Source organism: Equus przewalskii, chromosome 3, assembly GCF_037783145.1.
Source record: "Equus przewalskii isolate Varuska chromosome 3, EquPr2, whole genome shotgun sequence".
NCBI lineage: Eukaryota > Metazoa > Chordata > Mammalia > Perissodactyla > Equidae > Equus > Equus przewalskii.
Window position 1 is genome coordinate 88,068,593 of NC_091833.1, and position 24,244 is coordinate 88,092,836.

General features: G+C 36.4%; 1 protein-coding gene across 10 annotated transcripts in view; it reads right to left on the bottom strand.

Annotated features, from left to right (window-relative positions):
* Positions 1-774: 774 nt before the first annotated feature.
* Positions 775-24,244, bottom strand: part of KLHL5 (kelch like family member 5) — an 87,372-nt gene continuing 63,902 nt past the window's right edge. For 7 of the 10 annotated variants that reach the window (XM_070615138.1, XM_070615135.1, XM_070615142.1 and 4 more), the window contains 3 exons: positions 19,765-19,977; positions 18,035-18,206; positions 13,045-14,167 (listed from right to left, as the gene is read on the bottom strand). In XM_070615138.1, the coding sequence (XP_070471239.1) occupies positions 14,111-14,167; positions 18,035-18,206; positions 19,765-19,977 (442 nt within the window). In that variant the 3' untranslated portion in view covers positions 13,045-14,110. Of the gene's footprint in view, positions 2,993-13,044; positions 14,168-18,034; positions 18,207-19,764; positions 19,978-24,244 lie in introns of those variants that run through there. The other 3 variants (XM_070615139.1, XM_070615143.1, XM_070615136.1) reach the window with 1 other exon arrangement.

Sequence of the window (24,244 nt, forward strand, 5' to 3'; positions counted from 1 at the left end):
CCCCAGTGCTCCCCCCACCCCATGCTTGGGGTCTGACACCCTACCCCAGGCCACCCTCTTCTCCATAGGACACCCTCCTCATCCCACATGGACTCCAGTGTCTCACACTGGGCCACCATGGCTTCTCTCAACTTCACTGCAGATGCCCTCCTTGCTATGCTCCACCTAATGGCTTCAGATTCCATTATCAGGGAAGGCAAATGATTTTCTAAAAATAAATTTTAAATTATTTAAATACGATCTATGTTTTTATTCAGATTCATTCTACACTGGGTCATTCTGGTTCTCTTACCTAGTTTTAAATTGTCATAGCAACAAAATCAGATGGTACTTTGGGCTGACATTATTGGTAAACAATGTGCCTTTTTCAAGGGCTGTTGGTTTTACTTTCACAAGCCATGTAAAGCTTGCTATTTTGTTCCCTATTCTTTATTTTCCCCTTTTTTCTTCAACTCCATGATATCCCCTGTAAACCTTTTTTTTCTTGGCCATTTTCTTTTCTTTCTTTTCCTTTTTCTTCCATTATTTATTGAGCACATTTTTTTCATTTCTCCAGGGAAGGGTCCATAGGCTGGTATGACACAGTCTCAGATTGCCAGATAGGTTTTCACTGTTACTGTGGGTTCACGCAGGAAAGGAAGACAACACCCCTTTCCCCCGCCCAATCAACCTCTAGTTGGCAACATGAGATTTACCTCCATGTTTCTGTTGAATTTCTGAATCTGAAGTTTAATTGGGGGTGGGCCAGGGAATCAAGATCATGGAAGAAGAAAATTAGGTGCTACACATTTATTTTTAATATTGAGATATAGCTTAAATTCAGTGCACGAATTTTAAGTGTACATTTTTACATATTTATACACCTATCTCACCACTGCTTGATCAAGATGTCTAACATCCCATCACCGCAAAACATACTCTTGTCCGCTTCTAGTCATCACTCCTCTAAAGTTAATAACTATTCTGACCTCTGTTACCATAGATTAGTGTTGCCTCTTTTTGAATTTCAAATAAATGGAAATATTCAGAAGCACACAGCATATAATTTTTCTGTGTTTTATTTCTTTCACTGTAAGTTATATCTTTTTCCCTTTTAAAGGAAATCATGGATATAAAAGACTGCTTAGGACATTATTTTATGGTTAGTTGTCTGTGCCCCACCAGCCTGTGAGCTTCTTAAGTTTCCTAAAAGGTTAGGGACAATGTCTTTTAGATTCTTAGCTCTCAGCACACAGTGGAGACTACACACACACACACACACACACACACACCACACACACACAAGCACAGATTTGTTAAAATGCATCGAATTACCTCTTCCTTTTATCTATATTTTCAAACCATATCTTAATTCAGCTGTGCCTGGTACTACTGATAGTCATATATGCCAGTTTCTAATTTATTCCTTCTCATCTCCAAATCAAATTTTCATGACCTGCTCTTTGAAAGTAGAGATGGGCCTTTTTCTCCTTTTCCAACTGGCATCATGTTAAGTGCTGGAGACATTGCAAGAGGAAGGGGAGAGGCAATCTGCTACAGTCCCTGAGCATCCTGCCACTTCTCAGAGTTGTGTGTAGTGAGAAACCTTGAGGGCAAAGAGCAGGGTTGCCTACTACTTACTATAAAAGCAGAGGGTTCCCCAAGCTCAGTGGATTCCCCAACTAGGATCCTTCATGTGGCACTTGAGGGGCAAAGGGAATGACCCAAACATGATAATCACACTTCTCTCTGTGCCTTGAGTAATAAAGTCCTTTGTCTCTGATCCAAGAGTTTCATGTCTTCTGCCAGCATCCATGAAACAATAACAGGCTAATTTACTAGATTGCAAGTAGGGCAGAAGTCAGTCCCAGACCTTGATAGCCAGCTGATCCCTCTTAAGTCCAATCCTCTGTTATAGTACATAATTTTTTATATCAAACCTTCCCGGTTCAACTTATTGTGTGGTTTCTGTCTCCTGATTGGACCCTGACTGATACATCACAGCTACAAAATCATCTTCCTCCCATCCTTAGAATTTTGAAGCATTTGTCTCTCTTAAATTACATTAAACTTCCAGTAATGGATTTATGACTTTCTACTAATGGCTTATCCTCTCATTTCCATTCATTACTGCTCTACTCAGCATCTCTGCTCTTCGCTCTACTGACAGCAACAATCCTTCTCTGTACCCAGGACATTAAATATGCCATCCTTACTAAAATGCCCTTCTTTCGTCCTCTCACCACAGAAAGGCACTTATTAAAGGCTTATTTGTATGTGTGTATGTATGCATTCATGCACATAATAGGCAGAATTACATTGCCTATTCCTGTTCATTAAAGTGAAAACTTAAAATGCACAGATGTGATGAGGGCACTGTCACAATATCTGACCTTGGCATCAAATATGTATCATATCCTAAGCAACCAAGACAGCTAAAACTTACCTCCATGTGGCAATCTTGCAAAAATTTTTTAAAAGGCTCTAAGGTCAAACAGATCTGGTTGGTTTTTAAATTTGGCTCATTTACTAGCTAGTTTCCAAACCATTAAGTGGGAATAATATCGACTTCATAGAGCTATTGTAAAGACTAATTGAATTAACATATCTATGAAGTGCTTAGCACAGTATCTGCCACATAATCAAGTGGAACCAATCTCCCTATATTTCACTGAACAAATGACCAAATCTGAGGCAATTTAATAAAACATTAGCTTTTAAGCTAATTTCATTTAGAAGCTTCAACTACTAAGAGAGTTCCTAATTGTCTTCAGGCTCAGAGAAGACTTCATCAGAGACTGAGCGGGGAGGCCTGAGATAGTTGAAGGCCTCATTCCTGAGTCTTTCATCTTCTCTCCATCTCCTTGCAACCACTTTCTTGCTATTGGAAGCTCAACCTTGATTTACCATTTTCTTTGTTATGCAGTTGTTTTCCTCATTTTCTTCCTCTCGGAGGCCTCATCTCCTAGGTGATAGAAGAATGATCCTCTATGCACAGGTTGGCAAACTTTTTCTGTAAATGTCAAGAAAAAGATATGATTTCTGTCACAACTACTCAAATTTGTTGTCATAGCACAATAGCAGCCATAGACAATATGTAAACAATGGGCACATCTGTGTTCCAATAAAACTTTATTTACAAAAACAAACAGAAGGCAAATTTGTGGGCTGTAGTTTGTTGACCTCAGATCTATAGGTCCTCTGCCTATAGTCTCTTGACCTAGAGTCCTGAGGTATAATCTTGTATTGGCCATTTTTCTTTATCTTTGGCCTTCAAAAAGTGACCCATTTGTGGAACTTTGCCTCACCAGACATAAAATCTTAATTTTAGACATATTCCTTATTGCAATAGTACTTGTCATATTTTATTAGGGGCCTTCATTGAACAGTTCCACCTGGCTCCCTAAGAGCCTATAGTCATATTTATTTAGTTATTATTTATATAGTCATTATTTATATATAGCCATTATTTATTATATGTAGATAATTAGGTACAAAAATATCTTTAGCTCAAATATTAAAGCACGATGTAATTAATAGAAAAAATGACAATGTGCTAAATAGCATTAACTGCACAGTGTCAGTAAGCAACCCAGAATTATGAATCAGCATAATTTTTTATACTTCGATGTAATCAGGAAGCCCATAATCTAAAATTTCTACTGGATAAGACAAAGAAAAGTTGACCTAAATAATTTTTATTACCAACAGGAGAGAATAATTTGAAAATGATGACTATTAAAATGTTTAATCTTAATTAAGTCATTGTTTTATTGTGATCAAAGGACTTATCATTATGCAATCATGGATGTACTGAGATTTTGAGTCCCTTAAGGAAACTATCAACTGATATTTTGTAGGTTTTGCAATGCTTTCTGAAATGCTCAAACATTATATAACATGATTATGCCAATGGCAATCCATATAGTGAGCAAGGGACCAACCCCATGGTCGAGTGGTTAAGTTCACATGCTCTGCTTTGGCGGCCCAGGGTTTTCCCAGTTTAGATCCTGGGCGTGGACCTGGCTCTGCTCATCAAGCCATGCTGAGGTGGTGTCCCACATAGCACAACTAGAATGGACCTGCAACTAGAATATACAGTTATATACTTGGGGGCTTTGGGGAGAAGAAGGAAAAAAAAAATATTGGCAACAGATTTTAGCTCAGGGCCAATCTTTAAAAAAAAAAAGTGAGCAAAATAGAAGACTAGATAGAATTAGAGAAGAAATATCTTTCACTATATTTTGAATAATTACAAAATTGCTTAGGTTAATGAAATTAGCAAATTTTAGCATTGCTGAAGATCATATGAATGAGAGAAATATATATATATGTATTTTTAAAGATTTTATTTTTCCTTTTTTCTCCCCAAAGCCCCCTGGTACATAGTTGTGTGTATATATATATATATATATATATATATATATATATATATTTATTTATTTATTTATTTTTAGTTGTGGGTCCTTCTAGTTGTGGCATGTGGGATGCTGCCTTAGCATGGCCTGATGAGCAGTGCCAGGTCCGCACCCAGGATTCGAACCAGCGAAACCCTGGGCCACCGAAGCGGAGTGCGCAAACTTAAAACACTTGGCCATGGGGCCGGCCCCAAAAAACACTTATGAATTAGAGAAATATTTTATTGAAATTGTGTAGATAGGGCATTTCTCTCATGTCATTTTTCTGAAATTAATTTCCTGGACACTTACTATTTTGTTTAAATACGCTTCGGAAAAGTAGTCTTCTGTAACTGGTAGAAATTGCCAGTGAAAATATCTGGGCCCGGAGTTTTCTTTGTGTGGAAGATTTTCTTTAAATGATTATAGGACTATTCAGACTTTTTATTCCTTTATGTAATATAAATCTGGGCTGCAGCTTTACAGTGGGGCTGGCTTGTAGTCACATGCTGTCAGAGATTCCAAGGCATTTTCTGTCTTTTTCTTCAGTCTCCTGATAATGGGGAGTGAGGTAGGCATTCTTTTGGTTTGCCATTTCCTTTGAAGCTGTAGCACTTTATACAAGTAGAGTCTTTCCACCTTGGGCATGTCTGGGGTTGTGACTTCTTTGTCCCATGTCCTTGGAGACCAACAAGACCAAAGGGAAAGTTCCTGGGTTTGGCGAATGCCCTTGGGGTAAATGAGCTTCAGTGCTCCACCCACCTTTCTCCTTTCACTTAGATTTTTTTGTCCTAATCCTTAGGATTTTGTGTGCTCCTCAAGGCTTTAAGAAAATATATATTTTATTTGGAATTTTTGGTTGTTCTAAGCAGGATGATTCATCTGAATAACCTACTCAACCATATTACACAGAAATGAAATTCTGCTCTGAGTTATCCGTGTTTTTAAGAGTCATTTTTCATTTTAGACCATCACAAATATCTTCTTAAATAACTTTGTTAAAAAGATTCCATTTCCTCTACAAAAATGCTATACAGCCTCACTGATTTGGCATGACTTGGGAAAAGCTCATCTAAATTAGTGAAAACCTCTAAATGTTATGTTGTTTTAAAATAAATTGTGTATCTTGCACATGCTAAATAAAGCTAGCAAAATATTATCTTGGAGTGGTCCTCAGGGAACTTGAGAAGATAAAAATGATTTGGAATCTCATAATTATGTGAATAAATGGCTCTCCTGAAAGTGCCTGAGGATGCTTGAAAAGTGTGCTCCAGGTATAACACTGTTCAGCTGCTATAACAAATGACTACAGACTGAGTAGCTTATAAACAGATGAAATGTATTGCTCACAATCCTGGAGGCTGGAAGTCTGAGACTGGGGTGCCAGTATGGTTGAGTGAGGGCCCTCTTCTGGTCACAGACTTCTCAGTGTATCTTCACATGGTGGAAGGGCCTAAGGATCTCTCTGGAGCCTCTTTTATAAGACACTAATCCCATTCAAAAGGGTTCCACCCTCATAACTTAAGCACTTCCCACCCACTAAGACCATAACTTTTGGGTAATAAGATTTCAACAAATGAATTTTGAGGGGGACACAAACACTCAGACACAGAGGACCTTGACTTGAAGAAGTTGGTAAGGTGGAGACACAGTCTGGGGGTAGTGTAAGCCACCCTTGTGTGAGATTGGCCTAAGTAATGGTTCTCAGGTGTGGCTGCACGTTAGCATCACCTGGGTTCTGGCTGGGACTGACATCCTGAGAGGTCATATCTAGGGTGGAGTCCAGGCATTAAGGTATTTTTAAAGTTCTTCAAGTAATCCTCATGTGATGCCATGGTTGAAAATCACAGCACTAGGTAGTGCAAGCTATGGGGTGATATCTCCTGTAGCATTCTGGGTTCTGGCTGGGATGGATATCCCCAAATGTCATATCTGGTGGGCGTGAATGTCGAGATGGTCAGATGATATTCAGCCCACATTATTGAGTACTGGAGCTTGAATGCACCTGAGCAATCATCTAGTACAAACTTTGCAATGACTATTTCTTATTACGAAGGATTTATGCCATGTAGAGAAATTATTATAAAATTTCCCTACCACCCAAATATTGAGTAAAATGTCCATGACATTTGAAAATCTGTAGTAATTACTGGGGGATGAGGAAATAGACCATTTAGTTAATATATTTTAGCTGTAAGAGGTCCATATGGCTACTTAAATAAGGTCAGCAGGTAGACGGAGTATATAGAGGCAGACTGCATCCCTGGCAGTCATTACGACCATCTGGAGCTTCTTCATGTTATTTTGGAGTAATGTACAGACAGAAGGGGTAACTGTCATCCTTAATTTGCATAAAACAATACATTAGCTGACATTTCCCTCCATTCCTCTGCACATATCTGATGCTGCAGACAGCCGGGGCTGCTCCTTACTTCCTGAACAGATTCTGGTTTTCCCACTTCCGTGCTCATGCCTTCCACCCCTCTCCTAATTTCATAACCCCCTTGCAATATGCGAATAAGGAAACCTCATGAACTCTCTTTGTTCAGCTTCAGAATCTGTGATACTGTAAATCTGCGTTTCCATAGCTGAGATGATTTACCTTAAAGACTAAGTCTGTTTCATATTTACATTCAGCAAATAATTAGCGACAGCCTATTGTGTGAAGGTATAACAGTGGATAAAATGCTATGTGCTGCAGGGGATACAAAAACATACCCCAGTACGTGCCCTTAAGGAACGAACATTCTTTCCCCTCCTTTGTTTTACGATCTATTATGGTATAAGGTTTTAGTCTGCCTATTGCTTTGCTCAGCGCCTTATCGATCAGGAAGTTTCTGAGATAAATGGATCTCAACTGGATTAACTCATTCCCCAGTCCTTCTCTGCAGCTTTGTTACTGAGTTTCTGATACAGAATCAGACAGGTAAGTAGGTCAGCTTTCCAAACTTACTACCCAGCGTTTCTTTCTCTGAAGTTCTCACACCACACAGCTATTCTTGTCGATGACATAGAGATAGCTCTTTGAATGACAGCTTCTAGCTAACCTCATCACTCCAGCTACCGCTTAAGCACGGGCCTCTTTCCTTCCACAAAATTTACTCCATCTGTATCTCTATTGAACTGCTCAGTTTAGCATGTATTTTAGATTTATAAAGATGCATAACTCTAAAGAAAACTATTTTTAGAATTTAGTTGAATACTACTTCTTAATTTCAAGTAGAATGTTTTCACTATCTTAAGAAGTGACAAGAGACGTTTTCTGAGCAAAATTTTTTCAGAAAAATATAAACAATCTGACTAATTTGGAAACAGTATAGTCAGGATAACTTTAATACCTTGAGCATGCCATCACTTGCAGCATAACCAAACGGTCGCTGAGTCATTAAGCCAACTTACATTAGTTCTTTTTTTAGGCACAAAAGTATTATACAAGTAATATTCATTCAACAATATAAAACTATTTAAATATACTTCAATTAAATATAATTGTTCATTATCCAAAAAGAAATGTTATTAAATGCAACCAACTTGAGACTGGGCAGAGTGCTAGGGGACTGAATGTGGTTCCAGGCTTCCGGGGCCTCACTCTCTAGACGCACTTCACTGGCCCAAAGGAAAGAATTACCCAGGGCTGGGGGAAAGAGGGGAGCAGTAAGGGCTGGTCATGATGCTGATACCCATCAATTCATACTGCATTTCTTCAAGAGATTCATAAGATGTCAGAGTTGCGCAGGCCCAGGGAGATACAAAATAAGCATGATACTTCCTTAGGCCTTAGGAGTAAGGACAGAATGTTTGTTGGGAGGAATGGTGCATTCTTAAAAATCTATGGAAGGTATCTGAGATGCAGAGGGATGAAAATGCCAAAAGTAGGCTTTGATTTTTCATGGCATTTAATTTTTTTTTACTCTAATTAAATAATGAAATAGAAGGAAAATATTACGTGGGGATTTATAATCCAGTTATGGTAAAATTATGTATCATTTTACTGAATATTTTCCTGAGTAAAAGTCATTATCAACAATTCCAGACATTATACAGAGTTTATGAAAAGATATCTATTTTGACTTTTAACATTTATGGAATGCCTGTTGTATACCAAGCACTGGCGAAGAGCTCCCAATCAAATCTTCCCTTATGTTTGTCAATGTTTCTCACTTCTTTTCTGAGATTATAATTAAGATCTAAAGAGCCTTTTTGTTAGATTTTAAAATTCATTTATTTGCAAATTCCACTTAAAAATTCTCTTTGAGATGAATATACAGTTTTAATCCTAGTGATATATATAGAATTGTTATTGTTATGACATTTAAACAACAATTTGTAATGTACCTAAAAAAGGTTTTTATTGCTGTAAAATATACATAAAATTTGCCATAAGTGACATTTAGCACCTTCACCATGTTGTGTAACCACTAATTAGTTCCAAAACATTTTCATCACCCTCTACTCATTAAGCCGTCATTCCCTGCTCCCTCTCCTCCAAAACCCTGGCCACCATTAAAACAGCTTTCTGTCTCTGGATTTGCCTATTTTTGATATTTCATATAAATGGAATCACACAATATGTGGCCTTTTGTGTCCGGCTTCTTTTACTTACCATAATGTTTTCAAGGCTCATCCATGTTGTAGAATGTATCGGCACTTCATTTCCTTTCATGGCTGAAAAATATTCCATTATATGCATATACTACAATCTGTTTCTCATTCATGAGCTGATGGACATTTGGGTTGTTTCCACCTTTTGGCTACTATGAATAATGCTGCTATGAATATTCATAGGCAAATTTTGTTTGCACAGCTGTTCTCAGTTTTAGTTTTTTTGAGTGGAATTGCTGGGTCATAAGGTAATTCTATGTTTAACTTACTGAGGAACAGCCAAACTGATTTCCACAGTAGCTGCGCCCTTTTACATTGCCACCAGCAATGAACAACGATTCCAATTTGTCCATATCTCTCCAACACTTATTTTCTATTTTTAAAATTATAGTCATTCTAGTGGGTATGAAATGTAGCTCATTGTGTTTTTTTTTTTTAATAAAGCAAACACTTTTTTCTTTTTTAAAGATTGGCACCTGAGCTAACAACTGTTGCCAATCTTCTTTTCTTTCTCCCCAAATCCCCTCAGTATATAGTTGTATATTTTAGTTGTGGGTCCTTCTAGTTGTGGCACGTGGGATGCCACCTCAGCGTGGCCTGAGTGGTGCCATGTCTGCGCCCAGGATCTGAACCAGTAAAACCCTGGGCCGCTGCAGTGGAGCGCACAAACTTAACCACTCGGCCACGGGGCCAGCCCCTCATTGTGGTTTTGATTTGCATTTCCCTAATGACTAATGATGTTGAGCATCTTATGTGCTTGTTGGTCATTTGTATATCTTCACTGGAGAGATATCTACTCAAGTCCGTTGCCCATTTTTAAATTGGGCTGTTCATCTTTTTGTTCTTGAGGAGTTCCTTATATGTCCTGGATACTAGACCCTTACCAGATATATAATTTGCAAATATTTTCTCCTATTCTGTGGTTGGCTTTTCACTTTCTTGATACTGTCTTTCGATGCACAGAAGCTTTTTATTTTGCTGAAGTCCAATTTATCTATCTTTTCTTTTGTTGCTTGTGCTTTTTGTGTCACATCTAAGAAACCATTGCCAAATCCAAGGTCATGAAGATTTATGCCAATGTTTTCTTCTCAGAGTTTTATGGTTTTAGCTCTTATATTTAGGTCTTTGACCTATTTTGGGTTAATATTTATATATGTTGTGAAGGAAGGGTCCAACTTCATTCTTATGCATGTGAATATCCAGTTGTTCCAGCACCACTTGCTGAAGATAATATTCTTTCTCCATTGAATGATCTTGGCATACTTGTTGAAAATCAATTGACCACATGTATTGACTAGAGTTTATTTTTGGACTTTCTATTTTATGCTGTTGGTCTACATGTTTATACCAGTACCACATTGTTTTGATTACTGTAGCTTTGTAATGAATTTTGAAATCAGGAAATGAGTCCTCCAACTTTGTTCTTTTTCAAGATTGGATCTTTTGGATCCCTTACAATTCCCTATGACTTTTAGGATCAGCTTTTCCATTTCTGCAAAAAAAACGTCCATTAGGATTTTGATAGAGATTGCATTGAATCTGTAGACTAATTTGGGGAGTATTACCATCCTAACATTATTAAGTATTCCAACCCAAGAACATGAGCTGTCTTTCCATTTATTTAGCTCATCTTTAATTTCTTTCAGCAATATTTTGTAACTTTCAGCATATAAACCTTGTACCTCCTTGGTTAAATTTATTCCCAAGTATTTTATTCTCAACACTATTGCAAATAGAATTTTTTTCCTAAGTTCCTTCTCAGATTGTTTTTGCTAGTGTATAGAAATACAACTGACTTTTGTGTGTTGATATTGTATTCTGCAACATTACTGAATTTGCTTATTTGCTCTAATAATTTTTTTATGGATTCTTTAGAATTTTTAATATATATCATCTGCAAATATAGTCTTACTTCTTCCTTCCTAATCAGGATTCTTTTTATTTCTTTTTCTTGCCTAATTGCTCTGGCTAGAACTTCTAGCACAATGTTGAACAGCAGTGGTGAGAGTGTGCTTTTTCCTAATCTGAGGGGGAAAGCTTTCAATCTTTCACCATTTAGTATGTTGTTTGCTGTGGGTTTTTAATGAATGTCTTTTAACAGGTTGAGGAAATGCCCTTTTCTTCCTAGTTTGCTGAGTGTTTTTACCATGAAAGGCTGTTGGATTTTGTCAAATGCTTTTTCTTTTCAATATTGAGATGATCATGTTGTTATTTTTTCCCCCATTCATTCTTTTTGGTTTTGGTATCAAGGTAATGCTGGCTTTATAGGATTAATTAGGAAGAGTTCCCTTTTCTTCTATTTTATTTTTTGGAAGAGTTTAGGAAGCATTGGTTTAATTCTTGTTTAAATCTTGGTAGAATTCACCAGTGAACCCATCTGGTCCTAGACTTTCTTTCTTGGGAGGTTTCTGATTACTGATTCAATATTTTTACTTGTTATAGGACTGTCCAGGATTTTTATTTCTTCTTGAGTTAGTTTTAGTAAATTTTGTCTTTTTAGGAATTTGTCCATTTCATATAGGTTGCTGAATTTGTTGGTAATAAAGCTTATTTTTGATGAATAAATTTGTTTATGGTTCAGTCACCCAAAATACCAAGCAATTTATCTAATATTTATAAAACTTGAAATGTATATCATGTTTTCTTGCATTTACTTTTCTAAAGCAAAATGTGTAAAAAATTCTATAACAGATTTAAACAAAATTTCCCCCCAATACTAAGGAACAAAAATTTTCCAATAGGTGTGTGACTGGTATAAATTTTACTTCTAAAAAACATAAAACTTCTTCATTTTTCTCTTTATTAAAACAAATTATTCCTCACATAAAATAAAACTCTCTTTTTCTACCCAGAAGCAGGAATGATAAGAGTGTGGACCCCTGAGCCAGACTGCCTGCGTGTGAATCCCTGCTCTGCCACTTACTTGCTATATATAATCTTGGAGTTAACCTCTCTGTGCCCCAGTTTCCTCATCTGTAAAAAGGGGAATAATAGTAGAACCTACCTCATGAGGTTGTTGTGAAGATTAAGTGCATTAATGCATGCAAAAAACTTGGTTCCTAGTTTATAATAAGCATTCAATAATTATTAGCAAATACTATTATTTTTCATTAGGGGGTCATAAATTGGGGTTAAAATAGACAGCAGCTAGCTAGACATCTGGATGGAGAGGCTAATAGTAAAAGTCAAGGCAGCAGTGCTGGACGACAGACACACGGAAGAGCCATATTTTCCTCGAGATTTATAAGACCCCAGTTTAGGAGAAGAATGAATGTTTTCGTGAGCACTCTGTTACTAGAAAAGAAATGGTTTTCGTTACTAGTATCCAGGAGAGCAGATCCTATTGACTACAAAACTGCATGGGAGAGACTTTCTATCAGGGTAGAAAATCAAAGGAAGGAAATGTTCTTCTAATGAATCCCCTAAAGCATGAGTCTGGCTCCACTGTGGGCACAGAGACCAGCGAATGCGTGATAAGTGTTCAGAGGAGTGATCACAGTATAAGTACTTCCTTTCAAATGACAGGTCTGGGCCTCCAGAGAAGGCACGATGTACTGACGTGTCTCTGCTTCTGAAATTTTGTTTGTTCTATCTTTTCCTCTTCTCTCTTTTCCCCTAAATACATAAATATACTTCACAGCTGATCCCTCTTGTCAGGGAAATAATTGAATTCCTATCCATAATATAGCGAATATTTGAAATATTAATGTGTTTGTCACTATCACTATTATTTTCTTCGTGGCCACACCAGTAAAATGACTACAGGATTTGTTTTGGGAATAGAGGTACTCAGTTTCCTGGTTTCCAAGGTAGAAACATTTCATAAGCATTCAAAATCAGCTCAAAAAAAGGTTTTAATTTTTAAAGAAAGCAACTCAAAAGGCCTCCTTGATATAAAATGTAAAAACACATTAACTATAACATTGTATTTTAAAAGACGAGAATTTAGTTTATACTCATTTAATACCAAGATATAAGTTAATGACTTATACCTTAAAGTATTTATCATAAAATGTTACTGCCCAATGCATTTTTGCAAATAAGAAACAATTCACTGAGAGGAGTATTAACATTCACTTATGTAATTAGAGTTTACAAATGTACAAAACTTTTGGTAATAAACACTAAACTTATTTTTCAAACATTCAATAAGCCCATTCCCGCCAAACTATTTGATTACAAAGAAACACAAAGGGTCACTAACGGTGGCAAAACATAAGAAACAAGGCAGGGGAGGCAAACAGACATGAGAACATAGAATATCCAAAGTTTTATCAATATCAAAAGACAAAATCAAAACACCTTTTATAAAAGAAAACAAATCCATATACTTAAATACTAGTTAGGTGAAAGAACATTATAGGGTATATAACATTTATTTTCTCTACGTAAATTTGCATATCTTAAATTTAATGCAAAACACCATGTTTCAATTCCAATTTGAGAATATCATAACACGGAGTTCTTGGTGAATCTAGATGTAATCGGATGAATATTTAAATGGACCCCAAAGATCATATCGTTTTCTTTTCATCATTATTGATTTAACTCTTTAATGTTTTTCTTTATGCATTGCACTAAGCCAATTTTAGAAATAAAATCCACAACCAAAGCACATATAATGCAGCTATTTCTGAAAAAACTAAATAGCATAGTCTTTAGTATGTCATTAAAATAGTGGTTGTGGTTAAATAAACAAGCAAACAAATAAACAAAAATTACTGTAACTCATGTATGATAAAGTTACAAAGCAAAATGTTACAAGTTTTCTCTGGTGTATTTGCGCTGTAATAAAAGAAATCTGGATAATGTGAGTAAAATGTGCTTGATTATTAGGAAATGAAATTCCCAGTTAACACTAGGTTGAGTTTGAAAGTGCATTTGTCCTCATATTTTATATCAGGAATGTATGTTCACAATCCACCAGCTGTAGTTTTCATTTACTAGGAAATGTGAGTATTTAATCCTGGTTCATCCTCCCTTATTTTAACATCTTCTCTTTGAGATCAGGCACTTTGTGCCCAGGAATATGGTAGTGCAAATTTCCTAAAAATGCATCCATTGATAGTAGAATAATTGTACTAAATTCATAAAGGAAGAGGATATCTTCATTTAGAAAACAGAGTACTAAATTATAATTTTACAGTCACAACGCAAGCCCCAGCTCTTCCTAGGCACAGTGGAGCAACCTAAAAAGAAACAAAAAGACATATCTGTTGGGTTTGTCGGTAAAAATGGTGATAATACCACGCCAGCTGGTGAAACACTGAAATAGTCTGCACTTGTTGGTAAAGAGCTGTGGCCGCGAGCCCCTGCTGTCCTAGCCTTACCGCTGGTCTGGTCTCATCCTGGAGACTCCCCTTCTGAGGTCAAAGTTTCATAGACTAAATTGTTCTGGATATATCGCATGATTACGTAGTATTCACTTCTACTTAAAGGGGATTTTTTTTAATGGTTCAGGAATTGGTCTACATGAAACACTATATTTTAGCCAAAATGATGCACAATAGGGATATGAGGAAACGCTGAATGCTTAAAGTAACTTTGTAACCAATATGGAGACAATATCAAGTATCATCTAGAGAGGGCCTGCAAAAGATGTGCTGTCTCAGGGACAGAACACACAACACACTGCGGGCCTATGATGTTGTTCCAGGGGAACCAGTAACTTTACATTTGTTGACTGCCTTCTCTGTGCATGGCTGAAAAGTCTAAATCCATTCTACTGCTTTTTAGCAGAGTAAATAAACATTAAATACCACCCATCTAACTCCCTACGAATGGAAACAAACCTGAGAATAAATTCTGTGACAGTGAGATAGAAGTGTGGGGTACTAGAGGAAGGCATATAATCTTAATTATAGATAAAAAATAATTCTTAACTGTTTTACTTATTGTCTTTTTTTTTTTTATGTACCCTAGACTCTGGGCAATTCATAGTGGAAATGAAAGTGTGGACAAGGATAGTTTTTAAAGAAGAACTACTTTGAGCACAGTAAGAATCTATGCATTTGGACCAGGAGAATTAAAACATTAGCATTTGGGGAGGGTGACTAATACAAAGTTACCAAGAGAGTTTGCTTTATAACTATGTATTTGGGGGTATGTAATAAAGTGTTTTTGTTGAATACATGATATCAAAATGACTTCCTAATCAGTTTGACCTCCCCACAGACCAATGAGTGGATTTTAAGAACACATCAGACTTCAATTAAAAGAGAATTCTCAGTTGTTCTCCATCTGAATCAGTTGTTTTGATCACTGTTATTTCTTCTTGAACAATTAACCTATTTTAAAACCATATCACTTACAGTATTCTAGGAGCTTACTCTAATACTTAATTACTAAGTCATTTAAATCAAAACGTCTGTTTGTAATTAGCAGCTTTTCTCAAAACAGCCAAGACACTAAGTCTCTACCTTGTGAATAGCTGATGTTTTCATGACAACCAGCTAGAAACTTTAGCTTAGAGAATTTATTGAATACAATGCAGTCACCTCCTGCTTTGGGTCAAGGTTGGTAGTGGGGGTGGGTGGAGGCTTAAGACGTTGTAATCTCATTTCATTCCTTGTACAAATGTCCTCTCATCCATTTGTTGGAACATTGGAAAGGAAAACATTAATTTTCCAGATACTATGAGTTCACATTTAGGCGCCTTAAAATAGTAATAGAGGTGGCATGCGAACAAAATAGCTATATGGTTACAGTTATTAATGTTGATACCCAGTGACTCAGCATAAAGTATTAATTATCTGTAATAAGAAGTCTCAAATACTGGCCAATAGATTTCTTTATAACTAGCCTAAGGGCTCAAATCAAATACAACTCAGAAAAAGAGATTCTTCCCTTTTGGGCTCTTGGGTTATCATTCACAACTACTTCTGCCATGGGGGGAGGCTGATGGTAGAGAATCACATAACTTCTAATGAAATCCTGCTGCTTTAACTCTAGCTCTCAAATTACGCCTTCTTCCCTCCACCAAGAGATCTCACTTAATTAGGAAACAAGATCAAGGTCACACTAAAAGTCTCTTTTCCTATCCTCCTCATCACTTAAAAACTCCCTCTACCTTTCTACATGCATATTCTCATCTTTTCTTCCAAACTTGGGGGATGAGATCTTCCCTCCAGTCTGAGGAGGGCCTGTCTTTGCTCTCAAGTCTTGTTCCAGGAAAAGTGCTCTTCAATTTTGCTCTCTTTCTAGCATCTGGAATCTCCCTCTAATCTCTTGTTTTCATCTCTGTTGTGAAAAAAATCTTTGGCTCAAATTCTAACTCCCCCGTTTATTTGCTGTGTGACCTTGGATCAGCTATTTAACCTCTCTGTACTCAGATTCTTTATCCCATATAGTGGGGAAATAATAGTATTTACCTTCAAGTGCTGTTGGGAGGATTAAATAAGTTCTTTAAAGTGCTTAGCACAGAGCCTGGTACGTAAACTGTGCTCAGTAAATGTTAAATTTCTATCATCATTATTTTAAAATAGCACGCTCCTCCAGCTCCCACATTTACTTTTATTCTCTTTACTGTTTACACTGTGTGGTGGCTTCTGCTTCCATCACATTCTCAAAGGTCCTCACAACTTCATGAATAAAAACAATCTATCCAATCTTCCTTATACTGTTGAACTTCTCTCCTCTCTTTAATGGCTCTATTCCATTAGCTTCTAAGGCACTCTCAGATCATCCTTCGCTGTTTTCTTCGGAAGCTGCACCTCTCAATCCAACCCAGGAAGGGTAGAAAGAAGGAATAGACGGGACTTGGTCACTCTCCTGAATCCATCTACATAGTTGACACCTCAAGCCTCGCAACTGAAGCAATCTTCCAAATGTTGTCCATGTATCCAGCCTTCACTCCCCTTGCCTCTAACCCAGCTCAACCTGTCCCCAGCTGCTGCCACATGAACTTTCTACTACTCTGTCACTCTCTTGGCTAAAGTCTCCACTGGCTTCTCATGACTAAACTCCAGCCTGGGCTTCGCAGACCTCTATCCTGACCCCAACCTTCCTCTCCAGTGAGAACTCCTACTCTTCTCAAGCACGAATCCTTGTAACCAGCCACACTTCCTCAATACAGCCTGCGTATTTCCGCTTCAGTGACATTTCTCTTATGTTTTCTCACACAATTTCCCCTTTCTTTCTACCTTTTTGAATTGGATCACTTCATTAAGTCTTAGCTTAAATCCCTCTTCTTTCTCACTGAAGCCCTTTCAACAACCATTTTCTTTCTTTCTCTTTGATTTCCTACACCGCTCATTGCCTATCCCATGGGACACCTCACACCAGCTGCTCCACACTGTGGGTTCTCCCCTTACACAGGCAGACTCCACCTACCTAAGAAGTTAAGTTCAGTGGGGCTTCTCATAAGTTTTGTTTTCTTGACAGTACTTACCACTGCTTCTTGTAGGAAAACTTTGGCTCAATTAAACATTTGAGTGTCTTTTACGTACCAGATACTGAACTGAGGCACAAAATTCCTGATTCTGTTCTTGGTCATGATGGAAAGAAAGATCTCAAAAGACCATTCCTGCAAGTGCTAGGCCCTCCCAGAAACAGAAGTCGTTGGAATTTTTCCTGTTATTAAGCTTGCCAGGTCAAGTTTCTTACTTGTTAATATAATTTAGTGTTGCCATCTTTATTAGGTTATGATCAGACATTTGATCTGCTCCCAAATATCAGTGGCTCAAGTATTTAAAAATGATTGGTCAACTATCTTTGTTTCTTATCTTCCACAATCTCTTCTCCTTTGTTACAGCCCTCTTGTGGTCTGCTCCTACAGCTCAATCAATATCTCATCAATTCCCAGCAAGAAAATGGTGGCAGACCAACTAATAATAATTTTTCTGTAATAATAACTTATACTTTAAAGACAATTTTGGATTTTAATTATATTATAAAATCAAACATTCCCTCGTCTTCTTATATTTAATTAAGAGATGACTTTATCATGTTTATGCTATATACTTTGATATAAGACAAAATCGAGAGGATCTGTTTTACCAACAGAATTGTTTTAAAAAAAACGGAGTAAGTGTAATAATGAAAATGAAATGCCATACCTGGGTCCACTCATTTGTCTGGGGATCATAAGCCTCCACTGTATTAAGGTAAGTCTGTCCATCATACCCTCCAACAGCATATAATTTATCACCAAGTAAGCAGACCCCCACTGCATCTCTGCTAATGCTCATCGATGCCACTGCAGTCCACATATCTGTTTTAGGATCATATCTGAAAGAAAATTTTAGAACTGGAGCTGACATTGTTTTCACAAAATTTTACATAAAAATAGTTTTGTTCTTTAAGCCTATCTTTTGTCTTATTATCTGCTATATAAAGCATATTTGAACATATTTTAGAGAAAAATATCAATATTTTCCTGAAAACTTTTAACTTATAATACAGATTCCCTTAAACTATTCAAAAGAGTTAACATAAATAATGAAAACTGTTTTAAGGTTTTAGATTGCCTACTTTTGAAAATTTGAGGAAATCAATGTGTGAACCTCTATGCAAGGCTTACAGCTTCAATCATTGTAGCTGTCTATTTTTGGACCTCTCGTTCCTTTCATAAAGTATGTTAACTAGAACTGCCCGAAGTTGTCTATCTAAGAGCAGATACATCATACTAAGATTATCTGTATTGCTTCTAACACCTCTTGTATCAATGAGCAAATTTCATTGGGTGCAGTACTACACTGAGCCTGTAATTCATGGGGCAAAGCAAATAAAGACTTCCATTTCCTTTCCTGGATTATAACAGGTAACAAGAATAATCAGAATTATTTTTTCCCCCAATACAGGTGAAATGCAGGTGTAACTTTCCTATTTTCTCCAAAAACACCAAGCAGTTCTGCTTATTATTTCCCAAAAAGCACTCACTGTCATCAACAAACTTTCATTTCACTTTTTCTTCTTCTTCTAGTCATTTATAATTGATTAAATAATACACACACACACACACTCATTAACTTCTCATTGCTCTTTAAGATCTGAAATCTTCAATAAGGCCTCAAGACTCTATAAGATCTGCCCCTACCTCCACCCCACTCCTCCTCCTTTCCTGCCACTCTCTCCATCACTCTTTGTTCTCCAGCTACAGTGGCTGCCTTTCAGCTTCCTGAATGCACATATTCCTTTCTGCCCTAGAGTGTTTAGAAATGCTCCTATTGACTCTCCCTCCTAAACCCATTCAATTTTCTCCATTCCTTGAATTAGATTGAACACAACACATGGGAGCCTAAAGTACTGTCCAAATCTTCCACCGAGGTTAGGCTCTTTACCTGCCCCATCCTTGAGTTTCTAAGGCCAGTTTGGATGGCTCATTTAAGCTTTCAAGCCTTCTTAGCCTTCTGTTTTATTTCATATTATTTCATTTATATAAAAATGTGTTAGAAATGTCCTCATCCTTTTCACTTCCTATTTAGCCTCTAGCTTCTAATTCATTCTCTCTGAAATTCATCAAACTCCCTTTCTTTTCTTATTAGGTACGGTGTCCAGTACAAAATAGGTACACAATAAATGTTGGTCATATGAGCCAATTAATGAATTATATAATCAATTCTAAGGTAAAGTTTAAGTAGGAAGTAATATGATGAGAGAAGAATCTGAGTAGGCTGTTAGGAGACAAACTGAGAAAGGGCCAGAACAGACAACCCAACATTTACAAAGCTCCTAAGGAACTGCCTCACATGCGGCAGATGCTCAGTAAAGAGTTCTTCCTTTGTCTGGAAGTGTCAGAGGCTTATATTTGTTCTTTGATTCCTAGTTTTCCTTCACAGGAAATTACCTCTCTACGCAGTCTGAGAGTCTAGAAGTCAGGTTGGATGCGGGAGCATCGTGTCCTCCGATAGCATACAGCAATCCATTCCAGGTGGTCACCCCTACTCCCCCTCTCCTTTTTGACATTTGTGCACAGAGCGTCCATTTGTTAGTATGAGGATCAAAACATTCTACTGATTTGAGACAAGAACTTCCATCACGACCACCAACTGCATAAAGTCTGTAAAAAGAACAAACAGAATGACAAATAAGAAACAGTGCTGTTATCATGCTTAAGACAAAGAGGTTATTCTTATGGTATTTCATTGAATTTAAGGTGCCATCAATTACAAGACACACTGTGAGTTTATGTGCCATTAAGAAAGATGTACTATCAATTAAATGACACATGTATGTATCATACATGTGTATACATCACATATCACTCTGTGTATACACAAAAAAGAAAACAAACTCACATAAAAGCAATGACAACTATTTCATAGCTGCCATCTGTTTGCCAATCAAGTCACCGTTGATTATAAGATGCATCACAATTTTAGAGATGTTAAAATGCGACTTAGGATAGGTAACATACGGTATATAAGTATACCATGACTTATTTCTTAAATAGCTAAGATAGGATTTGGCTATAAACGAAAGAAACAGCTTCTCTGAACACCTACCACAGTTTAGGAACTTTGCCTGAATTAATTTAATCATCATAATGATGCTATCAGAAACCATTTGCATCCCTATTTCACAGGTGAAGAAACTGGGGCTCAGGGATATTAAGGGAGTTGCATGGGGTCACCTGGCAAAAAGCAGAATTAGGACACGTAGTTATATTAATGAGCAGTTGTACCGTCAATAGTCAACTGGGATGTACTTGTAATAGTGAAATAGGAGAATAAAAGGATAGCTTGAAACAATGGTATATAAATTAAAAAGTATTGTATACAAACAGTGATCCTTCATTAAATTACTGCAGAAAAGGATACTGTAAGCTATCTCAAATAAATATGCTATGTTAATGTCCTAAATGGTGCCTAGCAGATCAATTTTAATTCATTATCAGTTAATATACTGCACTAATTTAAAAGTCTTTTACTCTGAACTTAAGATATAGATAAAATACTTTAAATATTTGAACATTTGAATATTTTTTACTAAGCACAAAATCTTCTTGTACTAACCATTCACTTGGGAAGCCCTTTATAGATGTTCTTCTATTAGATTTTTTAAAAGAGTAGTAATTCAGTTTATTGCTTGTACAAAAGGTCACACATTTTGAATTTATGCATGTCTTAGTTAATATTTAATTTTTTTTCAAGAAATAGTATTTGAACTATGCCAAATTCCTGCCCATTAAAACTCTAAGCATTTATATTTGGGTAAATATACATATTTTAAAGGTAGACTTCATAATTTCAATTCATAATTTCAAGTATACTATGCCACTCAAGTTGGTCCTTAAATAAGATGACCATGTCTTAAATAGCAACATACAGTTGTGGCAATATCTTGTTCTAAACTTAAACTTTACTAATAGTTTGGAAACTGAAATTTATTTGAAACTTCAATCTGCTAAAATTTTTTATCTGCTAAAAACCACTTTTTTGTGTTACAGTTCTTAATATTAAACTGTTCTCATCTTTAACTAATACTTGGTAGAATAATTATCTGAATACGGATCACAGAATATTAGAAGGCATCAACAACTAGAAAATATCAATAAAAATATACATGCTTACACACACAAACACATAGATACACACATAGACTCACACAGAATAGGCTTCAAGGTACCCTACCCTCTTCACAGTGAAATGAGGGTCTCTGCTGTGAAAAGTGGTGTAGGACAATAATTAAGAGCATGGACTCTGGAACCAGACTCTGTGGGTTTGAATCCTGGTTCCACCATTTACTGGTTTTGACTGTGGACACTTATTTAACCTCCACTGCCTGAATTTCATCATTCATAAAATCTGTAAGCCTTGCCTCATAGGATTATTAATGCTCAAACTTAACGTATGACTTCCAACAGTGCCTGACACATGGTAAACATGGTATAAGTGTTTAAGGGGAAAAATGAATTCTGTCTCTATTGTATTCTTTTAGAAAATGGCATTTTTAGATCTTAAGTATACAAACAACACTTAACTGAGATAATATTAAGGGCTAAAGTGTGCTGGTAACACTTTCTGAAGAATCATTTCTAAAGCAATGGTTTTTAAGCTGTATTCTAAGAATAGCATTCTGTGGAAGACTTGAGAGGGTCCCCAAAATAGTTCATTTGAAATTCAAGTTTTAATTTTCAAAAATATCACCTGGCTCAAATAAATGCCATGCAAGATTCAGAACTCATCTCTCTTTCCCATGACAATATCAATTACAATAAAGAGAGAAATATTATGTCAAATTGCCATAGTATCATACTATATATTTTAAAATAAGATTTAGGTTTTGCCTGACTTTTTAAAATTATGATAAAGAATGCAAAATGGTTGGTAGATATTATTTGAGATTCAACTTAGGAAAAAAAATTTCTACTACTTTCAAATTACTTGAGCAATTTAAGTGAAGAGTTTCCTGAGATTTCAATTAAATTGCTCTAGTAGTTAAAATAACTGTTACCATTTTCAGCCTCTTTAATAAAGATTCTCTTCATACTGGGCAATCAAAACAAAACATACAAATAATCTGGGTGTTCTTTAAAAGAGACATTCTTCTACACTGATTTTTACAGTAAGAGTTATAAACTCAAACTTGTAGTAAATTTAAAATAAATTTATAATAACTTGAACTTCCATTTGCCTTAAGTACTGAAGTTTTTGTAAGACATCATTTGAAAGGGAGAGTCTACTGCCAAAAATATCTGCCAGCCAGTGGCTTTAAAGTAGCCTGAGCAATTGGAAGTCTAAATAAAGCATCTTTCTGTCAAACATGGTAGAAAAAAAAATTTTAACACTTTGAATTTTTTTTTGTTTTGGGCAAGGGAAGATTCACCTTAAGCTGACATCTATTGCCAATCTTCCTCCTTTTTCCTTCTTTCCCCACTCCCCCTCAAAGCCTCAGTACATAGTTGTAGGGTCTACTGGTTCTTCTATGTGAGCTGCTGCCACAGCATGGCTACTGACAGATGAGTGGTGTGGTTCCGTGCCAGGGAAGTGAACCCGGGACGCTGAAGTGGAGTGCACCGAACTTTAACTACTAGGTCATTGGGGCTGGCTCAATACTTTGAAATTTTTAAGATATAGAATATAACTCATAAAACTTTGAAACAGTTCTTCCCTAAACAAATAACTATAACTTGCGCTAGGAAGCACTGTAAAATAAATTAAAATAACAAAAATAGTAGTTATTCCAGTCATTCATTTTATGGATTAAAAAAATTAAGGCACAAAGAAATGATGTGTTCTAAATCACAAAGGAGTAGTAGAGAGGAGATGCACAATTAATTTTTTTCAATCAACTGCATACTTTTTTTTTTTCAACTAACAACATAAATTCTATTTTTTCCAGATTCTGGATATGTACCTAAAAATGGAAACTGACAAAATATTTTGAAACATTGCTACTTTATTTTAAAGCAAGCTTAGAAAAATGCTGGTTGATGGATTAACACATCCTTTTCTTGGGATGATTAAAGTACCACTGCATCTGAGTGGTACCATGACATTCTTCAATAAGACTGCACACCTCAGATTATGTGCTGGCTACTGTGCTAGGTGTAAGGAACAAAAAGTTGGACCAGGCCACTCAAGACCATGATCTACTATAGGAGATGGATCAGCAAACAACTACAATAGGAGAGTGGTATATGCTGCAATACAATTACACACAAATGATGCATGGTGAAAATGCAGAGGATGGAATGAAGAATGAGTGTAGGGGAATGAGGAGATGGGAGTGGGGATTGGAGAAGGTTTTCCAGAGGTGATTTTTGAGCAAGTTTCAAGGATGTTGAGTTTACCACATAGGAAAGTGGAGGAAACAGCATTCTAAGACAGATGGTATGGGTTAAAAGATAACAGGAGTGTGAAACAAAATGAATTTTTCACAAACAGATTAGTTCTGCTGCAATGTAATATGCACAGGTAGAGGAGAGAGAAGAGTCTAGAAAGGTGGACAGACGCAAGTCATAAAGGAGGCTTGGTCAGATAAGCTATTGAAAGATTTTAAGCAGGAAAGTGACATGGTCCTATTTGTATTTTAGGGAGAACATTAGGCTAGTCTCCAAAATGAAGGATGAAAGGGAGAGAGTTAAGGTTAGGGGCAAAGTGACCAGTTTGGGAGACAGGCCCCAAAGCGTCAGTTACGATCACAATGTTGATATATCATACTTTCAAAATCAAATGTCTTAATATTTAGTAGATAAGAGATCCTTAGCTTCTGATATGATTATTAGGTTGCCTCAGAATTATACTCAATAAACTGTACTTTAGGTAGATTAAAGACTGAAATATTTATTTCTCATTAGAGATAAGAAAAGATAAGAAAGTAAG